Genomic DNA, 13314 nt, shown 5'->3' with positions numbered 1-13314 from the left:
GGATAACAGTACAGTTTTGTGCTTTTTTTTCTCAGCTGGAAACCCATTTAATTGTCCATTTAATCCATATGAACTTGGAGCGTTTAATCTTGAGTTCTTTCAACCAAAAACACCTTGTGAAGACTTCAAGCCACCAGCTGAAGTGGCACGTTCACATCACTGCTTCATTGGCTTTCTGTTTCTTGAATAGTTGGCGATAAAGGGAAACAGAACTGAGGATACAAGTACTTTTTCCAAGTTTTTAAACTACTTTTTTATATCCCTAAACTCTATTTTTGGTTGAAAACACTCTTGAGTAAATCCTTATTAAAACGAGTCTCTCTTGGTTAAATAACATTAAGGGTTTCAATTTTCAGTTTTGTTTTGTTTTTTAATATGCAATTATTCTCCAATGTTCAGTGCCCAAATCCAGCATCCTATGATAAAACTCTCACCTTCTTGCCCATTTACTCAGAAATTAGACTAGTTTCAAAATCTCTGTAGTCCTACCAAGACAATCTGACCAGCTGCTGGAGAGCTCATTCCTGACACCCGCTCCTACCTCTCCAACCAGCAATTTCTTCTTTTTAGTTTCAAGTCCACCCAATTCAGGCATCCTCCTAAACTGACCTTTCTTTGTTGGCAAAGTGATGCAGAGATCACTAGTTCAGAAGCTTTCCCTTCAAGTCTTTTACTCCTAGTCTGCACAGTCAGTGGATGGACTAAAAGAGCATAATCCACAAGCACATTGGACTTCTCTCATGTTGTGCTCAGTCTCATGGGAAGGAACCAAGAAAGTTCTAAGGAAGGCAATGCTTCCAGATTCACATATGCAAACAGAGACTGTGCTTTGGTCTCCCAGCCATCCCGTACCAAATAATCACACAGAAACTATGTTATTTAAAACACTGGTTGCCAATGGCTCAAACGTAATCCTAGATAGCACTTATATCTTAAATTAACCCATTTCTATTAATCTGTGTATCACCGTGAGACTGTGCCTACCAGTAAAGTTCTGGTGTCTTTCTCCTTTGGCAGCTACATGACATCTCCCTGAATCCACCTTCTTTCTTCCTCTAACTGTGCTTTGATTTCCCACTTGCTATATTCTTCCCTGCCATAAGTCAAAGCACTTCTTTATTAACCAATGGTAATAAAACATATTCACAGCATACATAGAGGAATCCCACATCCCACATAAAGGTTTGCTTTTGTATCTCCAGCAATTACCTGAACAAAAGCATGACCTGGTGCACTTTAGGTGGTATGTTAAACAGATTTTAATTTAATCTACCTCCTTACAGGGGCAGTCACTTTTCATGCATGTATATCTAATAAATTCTCATTATTGAAAGAGCAGGGATGTACATGTAAATATGTAATGAATATGTAATATGTAAACTAAATACTAACTTGGTATTTGTTTACAGCTACCAGGTTTTCAATTTTAAAGTGAAAGCCTGCCTTTGTTTATAACTGTTTTTCTGAGAAGATAGAGCTTTCTCTCCTGTTATCAGGAAAAACACTGGGTGATCTTTCATGCATGCATGTCAACCAGCTTAAGGGACTCAAATCCTTTTTTTTGTTTGTTTTTTGTTTTTTTTTAATTTTTTTTATTAAAGATTTCTGTCTCTTCCCCACCTCCGCCTCCCGTTTCCCTCCCCCTCCCCCAATCAAGTCCCCCTCCCTCGTCAGCCCAAAGAGCAATCAGGGTTTTCTGCCTAGTGGGAGGTCAAAGGACCACCCACCTCCATCCAGGTCTATCTAGTAAGGTGAGCATCCAAACTGCCTAGGCTCCCACAAAGCCAATACTTGCAGTAGGATCAAAAACCCATTGCCATTGTTCTTGAGGTCTCAGTAGTCCTCATTGTCCGCTATGTTCAGCGAGACCGGTTTTAACCCAGGCTTTTTCAGACCCAGGCCAGCTGGCCTTGGTGAGTTCCCGATAGAACATCCCCATTGTCTCAGTGTGTGGGTGCACCCCTCGCGGTCCTGAGTTCCTTGCTCGTGCTCTCTCTCCTTCTGCTCCTGATTTGGACCTTGAGATTTCAGTCCGGTGCTCCAATGTGGGTCTCTGTCTCTGTCTCCTTTCATCGCCTGATGAAGGTTAATATTCAGGAGGATGCCTATATGTTTTTCTTTGGGTTCTCCTTCTTATTTAGCTTCTCTAAGAACCCGAATTATAGGCTCAATGTCCTTTATTTATGGCTAGAAACCAAATATGAGTGAGTACATCCCATGTTCCTCTTTTTGGGTCTGGCTTACCTCACTCAGGATAGTGTTTTCTATTTCCATCCATTTGCCTGCAAACTTCAAGAAGTCCTTGTTTTTTACTGCTGAGTAGTACTCTAATATGTATATATTCCATACTTTCTTCATCCATTCTTCAATTGAGGGGCATCTAGGTTGTTTCCAGGTTCTGGCTATTACAAACAATGCTGCTATGAACATAGTAGAGCATATATTTTTGTTGCATGATAAGGCCTCTCTTGGGTATATTCCCAAGAGTGGTATTGCTGGGTCCATGGGTAGGTTGATCCCAAATTTTCTGAGAAACCGCCACACTGCTTTCCAGAGTGGTTGTACAAGTTTGCATTCCCACCAGCAATGGATAAGTGTACCCCTTTCTCCACAACCTCTCCAGCATAGGCTATCATTGGTGTTTTTGATTTTAGCCATTCTGACAGGTGTAAGATGGTATCTTAAAGTTGTCTTGATTTGCATTTCCCTGATCGCTAAGGAAGTTGAGCATGACCTTAGGTGTCTTTTGGCCATTTGAACTTCTTCTGTTGAGAGATCTCTGTTCAGCTCAGTGCCCCATTTTATAATTGGGTTGATTAGCCTTTTACAGTCTAGTTTCTTAAGTTCTTTATATATTTTGGAGATCAGACCTTTGTCAGTTGCAGGGTTGGTGAAGATCTTCTCCCAGTCAGTGGGTTGCCTTTCTGTCTTAGCGACAGTGTCCTTTGCTTTACAGAAGCTTCTCAGTCTCAGGAGGTCCCATTTATTCAGTGCGGCCCTTACTGTCTGTGCTGCTGATGTTATACGTAGGAAGTGGTCTCCTGTGCCCACTTATTGTAGAGTACTTCCCACTTTCTCTTCTATCAGGTTCAGTGTGTTCAGACTGATATTGAGTTCTTTAATCCACTTGGACTTGAGTTTTGTGCATGGTGACAGATATGGATCTATTTTCATTCTTCTACAGATTGACATCCAGTTTTTCCAGCACAGTTTGTTGAAGATGCTCTCTTTTTTCCATTGTATACTTTTAGCTCCTTTATCGAAAAGCAGGTGCTCATAGGTTTGTGGGTTAAAGTCAGGGTCTTCTATTTGATTCCATTGGTCGACTTCTCTGTTTTTATGCCAATACCAAGCTGTTTTCAATCCTGTAGCTCTCTAAAGGGACTCAAATCTTAATGATTCAGTCTGAAGGACTCAAATTTCCAGGTTTTGTTCAGAGTCAATGAATGCTCTCTGCACAGAATAACTTTGATATAAATGGGCATCATCTTTGCTTGTTTATGACTGGATTTGTTAAATAAAGAAAATTTATATAACACTTATATGTTCTTTCTTCATTAGCCAGGTCTGAGGCTCAATTCTATTTGCTTGTAATTAGCCAGATAATTGAATAGTCATTTTTAAGAGTGTGGGAAAGAGAACAGTAGAGAGCATGAAAAATCAGCAACATTTCTTTAGCTCCTCATCTTCTCAGAAAAAAGAAACTCTAAGTTCAGAGGATGGCATCTTCCTACTGTCACACAGACAAACACCCTACATCTTTTGGTTGCTGTTGTTTTCTGTTTGTTTGAGACAAGGTGTTGTCTTGTCCAAACTGACCTTGAATTCTCTATGAAGTAAGTGATGACCTTGAAACTATTTTATTTTTAGTTATGTGAGTATGTTGAGGAGGGATGCGGTTATATATGCATGGGAATACAAGTGTCTCTGAAGATCAGAAGAGAGTATCTGACCCCCTAGAATTACAGGCTTTTGTGAGCTGTCCAATAAGAGTGCTAGTAATAGAACCTGGGTCTTCTACAAGAGCAGTATGGGCTCTTAGCTGCTGGTCCACTTCTCCAGCAGCAATCGAATGTCTGACCTTCGTGTCTCAACCTCTCATGTGCTAATTTGTGTTGTTCTGGGAATTGAACCTTAGCTTTCTTGTGTGTTGTTAGGTGAACACTCTAACAACTGAACTGCATTTTCAGCCCCGAAACCTGACCTTTGTTTCTGGGAATCATGATTTAATTTTCTCAACAATTAGTATAGTCAATATGTGTTGACCAAGGATTTCTGTCCTGCCCAGTCCTGCAGCAGTTAAGTCCCAAAGAATCACACAGAGGTCTACATTAGTTATAAACTGATTGTCCGATTTGCTCAGACTTCTTATTAACTAATTCTTGTAACTTACATTAGCCCATAATTCTTGTCTGAGTTAGCCACATGGCTTGGTACCTTTTTTGGCATGGCAGTCATATCTTGTGTCCTCTGTGTCTGGGTAACAACTGCAGACTTAAACTTCCCTGTTTCCAGAATTTTCATTGCCCTGCCTCTACTTCCTGCATGGTTGCCCCACCTATGCTTCCTGCCTGGCTACTGGCCAATCGGCATTTTATTAAAAATAATACATGTGACAAGATAAAAAAATATTGTTCCACAGCAAATATGCATCTATGTATAGTGGTCTCAGCTTACTAAACTTCCAGCTTTGTAAAAACAGAGGCATGTGGTAAAGGGGAGGAGACCATCATGAACACTAGAGCAACGCATCTTTCCTGAGATACCTTGAAAACTTGGCCTTGAATCTAGAAGACACTTGAGGACAATAAAAACTGAATTCCAGAAAAGGCAAATTCCAAGTACTCCAGATCCTCAATGTGTATTGTAGGTTCTAGTGACTCATGATGCCTTTATTTCCCAGTCTTCCCCGTTTATTTGTATTTTATTTAATCATTAGAAGGCTGCATGCCCTTGAAAATCATATATTTAAAATCACCCATCAAACATTACTAGAGTAACCTCACCAAGCTGGGATCTGTTCTAAGCTCCACATCCCAGGTTACAAAAGAAGTAAGTGCTCCTGGTATCTCGGAGCTTGCATTTCAGTTCAGGAAGAAACACCATCTGTCTCTAGAGCACACGGAAAGGTCACAGTGTTTAAACAGCCACATCAAGATAGCGCAAAGTTGATTCTGAATAAGCAAATCAAAATGCATCTGCAAAGTTGCTATCTAAACCACACCCGTGAGCTAAAGGGGAACAAAACAGAATCAGCTGGAAGACACATTCACAACTCAAATTCGTATGTTCCTCCTAGTCATTGGAAAACCACTAACGCCAAGGCACTTTGCAGGGGAACACTCCTGATACCTCTGACACCTCATAACCTAAAACAGTTCACAAACTTAAGTCTCTACAACCTTGTAATCAAATCAATTTAATTCAGTTATCTGACCAAAATAACAATAAATAATAAATAAACTGTCATAAGCATAATTATTTAAAATATTAATAAACGAGCTACTTGTCAGGGTTTATTGGGTTTTTTATTTGGGAGTTTGCTTTTCAGCTTTTTTTTTTTTATGTAAAAACTCAGTGAGCTTCTGAAATCTGAGCTAAGCCATGGCCTGGCATTAGAGTAAACATGGCATACTGCTCATCTTTAAATCTGCATTGAGAATCATGTTTTTTTCTAGGAAGCAGTATGCAAAAAGGATCGTGAAGAAAGAGGAAATAGATAGACCCTTGCCTTCCAATGGAGGGAGAGTCAGAGCAGAAAAGGTCTCCTCTCTAATTTCTTATTCTATTCTATGAGGAAAGTGGTGGAGGGAGAACAAGAGGAAAGACTGATGATCCTGACTTCTGAAAAAAACACATGAACAAACTCTAGTTAAAGTATCAGTTGTGAGTAAAGGCATAATAAATAAAAGCGAGGGGTGTACAAATTAGATCCTAAAGGTTTTAATTAGCAAACAAAATACAATTTCTTGCATTAATCCTTTCATCAAACATCTCCAATTGGGAAGTTTTAGAGTCACCCCAGAAAGTCTTCCAAACCCAGAGCCTTACCTGTTAGTTCAGAATTTCCACTGGAGGTAAAACCCAAATCCCAGGTCCTGGTGAAACTCTAGAATTCCAGGATCCAGCCCAACTTAAGACTCGGGTTTCACAGGCCATAACCTCAGGGACAAAGTAGGGGTTCACTCACTCTTGCTTAATAAAATCTAATTTGTGTCTTGGAGTAAAAGACAGTGAGAGCATTCAGAAGAGTGCATTGAAGGTGTCTTGTAAAAAAAGAAGACAGTTTGCTAGTTCTTGTAATTCTACCATGGACTGTAAACAATCAAATCTACAGAATGCACCTGAGAATACGAAGGTCTGCTCTGGACTGTGGCACTTTTCTCCAGGTGTGTCTGCTCGTGATAAACTGTCACAGAATACAGATGCCCTTGAGCTTCCTACAGTCTAAAGTCTTCTGTAGTCTACAGGAAAAGAACCAAATTATTGCTGATTCAGTACAGAAATGTGTGGTTGATGTTTGTTTGTTAGTGGAGCAGGCTAAAAGTACAAATCCCTGATATACTAAAGCTGATCATGGCCACAACATGAGGAGGCTTAATGAAAGCTCTAGGGTCAATTACTAAGTAGAATGTAGTTCTAAAAACAGAACAATAAACTGGACCTGATGGGGCTAGCTCATAAATCCCAGCCACTGGGGAGTCTGAGCCACAAGAACTACAAATTCAAGTTCAGCCTGGGTCGAAGAGTTCGTGATGACCTTGAGTAACTTAGTAAGTCCTTGTCTCAAAACACAAAATTGAAAGATGGTTGATGATGCAGCTTTGGGAGAGCTCTTAACTGGCACGCGCAGCATCCTGAATTATATCCTAAGTACCACTGGGTGGGGGCAGGAAAGACTGCAGTACTAGGATAAAACGTTCTCTCTGTCTATTCACAACCTTGATACACTTTTACTATTTTTTATGGAGGAAACACAATATGCTCATGCTCATCAGCTCCACACGTGTTTCAAGGCTTCAGGACCCAGCTCAGCTGCTGCATTAGTAGGGTTAGATCATCTTTCTAGAGATGCTTAGTGAAGAAGCATGCTGACACACTGCTATGATCCTTGTACCTGGAAGGCTAAACCAAGAGGACCATTATCAATGTGAGGTCATCCTGGCAAATTCTAGGATAGCCAGGGCTCCATAAGACAATCCTGTCTCAGAAACAAAAGCAATCACTGAAAGCAAAACAACCAAAGAGGTCTAATGGGGAACAAACAGACCTTAGAAATTAGCAGATGCATTCTAGCCAATGGCCATTCCACAACTATTAGCTAAGTGGCCTAACTCTGGTACACTTTAACTATGTCAGGTCATTCATTGGCATTTTTTTGGTTCTCACCACTATGAAAGTTCCTTTTTCTAAGTTCATGGTAGATGGAAAGGAGATGAAATCTGACTTCTGGGAAGATTTGAGGCATAGAGGTTTCTGCAAAGAGTATATTCCTCAGAGTCCTCCCTTATGCTGTGATTCTGAGACATAAGTGGGAGGGTGGTGGCAGAGTAAACTGAGGTTTACAGAAAGCAGCTGTGCCAAATTCAATATATGTCGACTTTTCTCTGACTTGACATTAATGTGTGAAGAAAAAAGATGTATCCTTAATAAACCATCTTGGCCAGAGGTTTTGTGTAATCCTTCAGGGAAATCCTGAGCAAGAAGCCAATGGCTTATGTGAGCATCTCTCAGAGACTTTTCAGAAGCTTAATATCCAGGCTTGACATCTGTCCATCCCTCAGATTTCCAGTCAGAGCTAAGGAATCTTAATTAATTGAAATATCCTGATGTCCTAGCCTCCTTTACCCCCTTTACTCACATTAATTTTCTAAAGCCCTGTTTGCACTCTTGTTCCATTCAAAACATGACTTGAGTTTATATACACACTAAGATGTACATAACAGCTCTCAAAGCCATTCTCCCGTGTGTCCATAAACCAGGCACCTCCCTTCTACCATTCATTTCTCAGGGCATCTGCATTGTAAACAAAGCCTTCCTATGACGGGTTCACATCTGTCCCCAGGGGTCAGCATCAGGCAGAGAAGAAACCAAACAGGATGGAGAGGCATCCCAGATAACTAGTCATTTTTCTCAAAGTACAGCAAAGACACATGCAGCCAAATACGCTAGACTCCCAATGCTGTTGTTGTGAGTAATGAGATGAGGTCATGAACTTCCCACCTCTCAGTCACTGTGTCAGGGGACAGAAGCCCTGTGGCCATCTTGTTTGTAGAAACTTGTGGCTGTCATTTCCCACTCCAAAATCCATGACCTCTAAACATCTTCATAAAGTTTCATTTCAGTAGAGAATTATTGAGCATCCATTTGTGTGTTTGGTTTTTGAATTATATGTATACAAATATGCTACCTAAAACTAAAGACTCCTTTCAGTAGTGGGCTTGTCCTCAATGATATTTGATGTCTACCCATATTTTTGAGAAGTTACAATGTATTTGACTCCATTTGGCCTAATATACTTTCTATCATTCAATAAATATTAATTGATTCTCTCTTTACTACAGGCAAAGGATAGAAAACCATGACCTAGATAGTGCCCTTCTCTAGGGAGAGAAATAGCCTTAATACAATGGACATTTGCCTTCTTTTTCAAGAACCTAAGACTCTTTGACAATGTTTGTTTCCAGATATTTAAAGTATTTCATTTTCCAGCCTACAAAGATTAATTATTTAGACTCTACCAGAGAAAATCTTAAGCCCAACATTCATTTACATTCTAGAATTTTCTGTTATGACCAACTGAAACTGGTACTAATACTATATGACAAATCTATGGTGTGTCCTTGTTTTCCTGTAACAATTGCAATAGAGAAACATCTTGATGATTAATCTTAGCATGGGGAGGGAGAGGTGTCTATCATTATTGAATGTGGATGCATTGGGTGAATCAGAAATTTAATACTCAATTTATTTTCCCTAATGCACACATCTAGTAAGAAATTGTTTTGCAATCCTGGTGCAAGAAGTCTAACCCAGATTTAAAAAAAAAAATACTTACCCTGAAAAAAAATACTAGCTACCTAAAATATTACCTCATAGAGGAATTGTCCTTGTTCTGCCCAGTCCTCCACTATGAATAGAACTGCAAATTGGGAGGAATTCATTATCTAAAATGTCTGAAAGGGAAACAGACTATTTTGAAAATGTCTGCTGAGAGTAAAGATGCTGAAACACAGACTCAGAGCCCCAGTCTTTGGGAGGTTTGCTCCGTGAGATGCTGGTCAGGACAGTACAATATGTGAGTCCTAACTCTGTGTCTTCTTTTAGTTTCTAGAAGTTGTGAAGCTTGTTCATCAGAAGTCCTGGAAGGTGGGAGATATATTTCATGCGGTTGTCCAGTACTGCAAAATGCACGCGGAGAAGAAAGAGGGGACTCCGAGTCTCTTTGACTGGCTCCTGGAACTAGGATAAGTCAGGTGCACCCTGCAAAGACTTTCCTTCCTCTAGCCCAGCTTAGGTTACAGTGGTTTGCGCTAAATGCTCTGAATTTTCTCAATACACTGCATCCCATTAGCAGAACTATTTAAAAGCCTGCTCCACTACCATGGACAAGGAATAAGTCCAAGAGAAAGTGAAATACAAGTCTGTGCCAATCAATTTCACCATAGGCTTGTCCAAAAGAGCTTAAATGAAAATAGTTTTAAAGAGAGATACTTTAGTGGGGCCCAAACAGGAAAGTTTATATCAAGCCCCTCCTCCAGAAAAGCTACACCCGCATATATGTCACAATATAGAGTGATCTGTAATGTCTCCAGCTATGTGAATCAAAAAGAAATAAAGTCATCGGGTCACAAAAATTCTACAAATTATTCTAAAACCTTCATTGCACTTTGCTTAGCAGGTACATGGGTTGTTCACCCAAAGAAATACTTGGGATATAGTTGCAAGTTTCCATGCCTTTATGTAAAAGATTTTAACCCTCAGATGAGTATCAGTGAGTACTAACACTCTTGCAACAGTGTTAGCAGCATCCATGGGAAGTGATTTCACTTATTTGCAGTGGCTGATAAGTATTGCCCCTCCTCCCAATCACCCCTGAGCTCCTCAGAAGATGACTGTCATTCAAGCTCAAGGTCGCCTTCTTTCCATCACTACATTTATGACTTGCGTAAAATCATTATGGAATTCTTGACTAAAGACAAGATTTTAAAAGTAAACAATGAAATAAATAATAGTCTTTTGAGATAAAGTAAGCTTGTGTATTGAGTTATATGAGAAAAAAACATTTTGTTTTATTGTAAATTATGAAAAGACTATATCTAAATAATATATTGAGTTGTCTTGGAGCTTCATAAACCATGAAGAGATTGTTGTCTCAAGTTGTAGAGTGTCATGAAGTTTGTTGACTGATTGTAGGGTGAATGTGTTGCCATCTGTATAATAGCTGACATGCTTCTCCAAAGACATTTGCAATGATGGATGCAGGGTAATGGCCTTGTGCTTGACAGGGACAGCCAGGAATACAGACTTCCAGGCTGGGTGATATTGATACTAAATTAGACAAATAGAAGCGTTTATCACGTTTTACAAATTCATAGCAGAGATATACTCCTTTGAAAACACAAAGTATCTATAGGACCCTAAAGGATCTCTTCCCTTCCAACTAAATATACTACACTCATTTTTATTTTCTCAATCAGAAAGATGGTTAGTATGTATCTTCCAAAACGGTATGCTTTTGCTCTATTTTTAAAGCTTACAGAATACCTTTAATTGTGAGCCAGCCCCATGCCAACCTCTCTGCCCTATCAATTGCATCCTAAGAATCCAAGAAAGCTTGCTGGAAATCCACAGCCCTCCCCCGCCCCCATGGCAGGAATCTTCTTTCAGACCTCAGTGTGCATTTATCATGCAGATGGTCCAGGTTTAGGTGTATGTTTGATCTGATGCATTATCCAGGTTTAGGTGTATGTTTGATCTGATGCATTATCCAGGTTTAGGTGTATGTTTGGTCTGATGCATTATCCAGGTTTTGAAACCCAGCCATCATCTCAAACTGAACTGTGCTTCTTTGTGCTAATACATAGGAAATGATATTTTTATTGTTCAAAGAATCCTAAAATATTGTGTGTAAACTCTTGTTGTGCTCCAATAAATGTTTACTTACCCTCCAAAGCACAAATACTGGATGTAACCATGTGTTGTACCTAATGTTGCAAATTTATCAATAAATATCTGTTGCAAAACTGTTGTTCAGTCTTTTCTGCTGAACTCCTGGACCTAGAGCTTTAAGAAATTTAGCTACAAGAATAAAACAATCACACTGTGAATAGATAAAGACAGGTATGCTACTTAGATAAGTTTTTCTGTCTTGATTTCAATTTTTGATAAAGTAAATATTTAAGACGAACTGTTAGCATAGGGAATAGTCATTGTAAATCATTGTTCATCAATCAACCTTGGAACCATACACATTTGAAAACATGATAATTTTTTTGTTGTGGGGTATTCTCTTGGACATTGTAGGGTGTTTGGTTGCATCTTGGTCTCTTCCAATTAGATAATAAAAATCGCCTCTTCCTGAATGTAGCAGTTACTCTCAGGGTACAAAGTCGAGGCTGACTGAGGACCAACAAGAGGAGTGAATGAAGAGAAGAAACAGGATGGGAGACCCAGTGAGTAACAGCAAGAGGACCTAGGGTTAAAGGAGTCTCAGTAAGGACCAGAAAACAAAGCATGCCCTATCCACAGCTCCTGGGGGCAGCAGCCTTTAAACAAAATCTTGGGGACCAGAGAAAGACATATAAAACCAACATGGAATCTATCACACAAGTAAACAAGATGAATTCATTCACCAAAGTTATAGAAAAATGTATCAGTGCTTTTTGAATCGAAGGAAATTGCTCAAGTATATCCAAATTAAATAGTGAAAGTCATAGGCAGTTAACTCGCAAAAGAACATAGCCATGCACATGCTTAGATCATCAAGAATTCTCCTGTCAGATTGAGGATGACATCAAATTAAAAAAAAAAAAAAACCCTAGTCACTCTCATGGGTAGACATTAGTTGAAAAGATTATTGAGGGATTAGTAGCTAATTCACTAGTGAAGACTCCTAACCATCAGCTTTTTAAGCAGTTGGGCTAAAGCCAGTTTTCTTTAATAAAGAGGAATGAGCAGGCTAGAAAGGGTGACACTTAAGCATCCAAGCATCATGACCAGAGAGCAGATCATAGAATATTTTATTCCATCAGACAACTGAAAGGAAGAAAACAGGCGACAGTGTAGGTGCCCACATTTAACAGAAGTTCAAATAAGAGATATGTTATTCCAGTTGAACAGTAGGTACTTTGGCTAATCATTTATGATAGAAAACATATGAATTTATAGGGTCTCTCTCTGGTCTGGTTGGAGGTATACAAGTGGAGGTAGGAGCACCTAAGAATTTTATTTGAATCATATTGAGAAGGTTGATTTCTGGCATCAAGTTTCATTCAAGGACACAAATGTTTAGGAGAATCTCTCTGATTGTGGCTATTGTTTAATACAATGATGCTCAGACTAAGATAATACTGTTGGTATCAAATACTAAATAAATGTTATTGATGAAACCATTATGTTTGAGAATTTTTGGCATCTGATAGCTTTTTCCATAGAGTAGGACCATGTCATCTCATCTAATAAACATCCTCTTAGTGACTGTGGAGCATCAGACATTATGCAAGGTAGTTAGAACAAAAATCACACCTAGAAACTCACATACCACAAATGAAATAGACATGTCACTCTCATAAAACATTGTAATTCTTGTTAAGTAATTCTCTGTAGACTAACAACTGAGAGATCAGTAGGCAGGAAGCATTTATTGTTGCCAGGTGAGAGAGACTGGACAAATCCAAGGAGAAAACATGGGAGCTCAGATTTTTAGGTTTGAGAGAAGATATTTAAAAAATAAAGGCATAAAGCTATAGTGTTCAATAAAAGAACTTCTGGAGCTATCACAATCCCTGATTTCAAACTCTACTACAGAGCTACAGTACTGAAAACAGCCTGGTATTGGTGTAAAACAGACAGGAGGACCAGTGGAACCGAATTGAAGACCCGGATATTAATCCAAAATCTACAAATACCTGATTTTTGACAAAGAAACAGAAATAGAAAATAGAAAAAAGAAAGAATATTTAACAAATTGTGCACAAAACTCAAGTCCAAACAGATCAAAGCCCTCAACATAAAGCCACCCCACACTGAAGAAGAGAAAGTGGGAAGGATACTTGAATGCATTGGCACAGGAGATCACTTCCTAAATATAAC

The 13314-nt window shown here is 39.2% G+C and overlaps 1 protein-coding gene across 1 annotated transcript in view; it reads left to right on the top strand.

Annotated features, from left to right (window-relative positions):
• Sphkap (SPHK1 interactor, AKAP domain containing) overlaps positions 1–11232 on the top strand; it is a 148445-nt gene extending 137213 nt beyond the window's left edge. Inside the window, exon 12 of the mRNA XM_050154171.1 lies at positions 9328–11232. Coding sequence (XP_050010128.1) covers positions 9328–9471 — 144 coding nt within the window. The 3' untranslated portion in view covers positions 9472–11232. The remainder of the gene's footprint in view (positions 1–9327) is intronic.
• The last annotated feature ends 2082 nt before the right edge of the window (positions 11233–13314 follow it).

This window comes from Alexandromys fortis, unplaced genomic scaffold, assembly GCF_014885135.2.
Source record: "Alexandromys fortis isolate MF-2015 unplaced genomic scaffold, M_Fortis_MF-2015_v1.1 scaffold_40, whole genome shotgun sequence".
Taxonomy (NCBI): Eukaryota; Metazoa; Chordata; class Mammalia; order Rodentia; family Cricetidae; genus Alexandromys; species Alexandromys fortis.
This window is presented reverse-complemented; position numbering and strand designations above follow the sequence as displayed.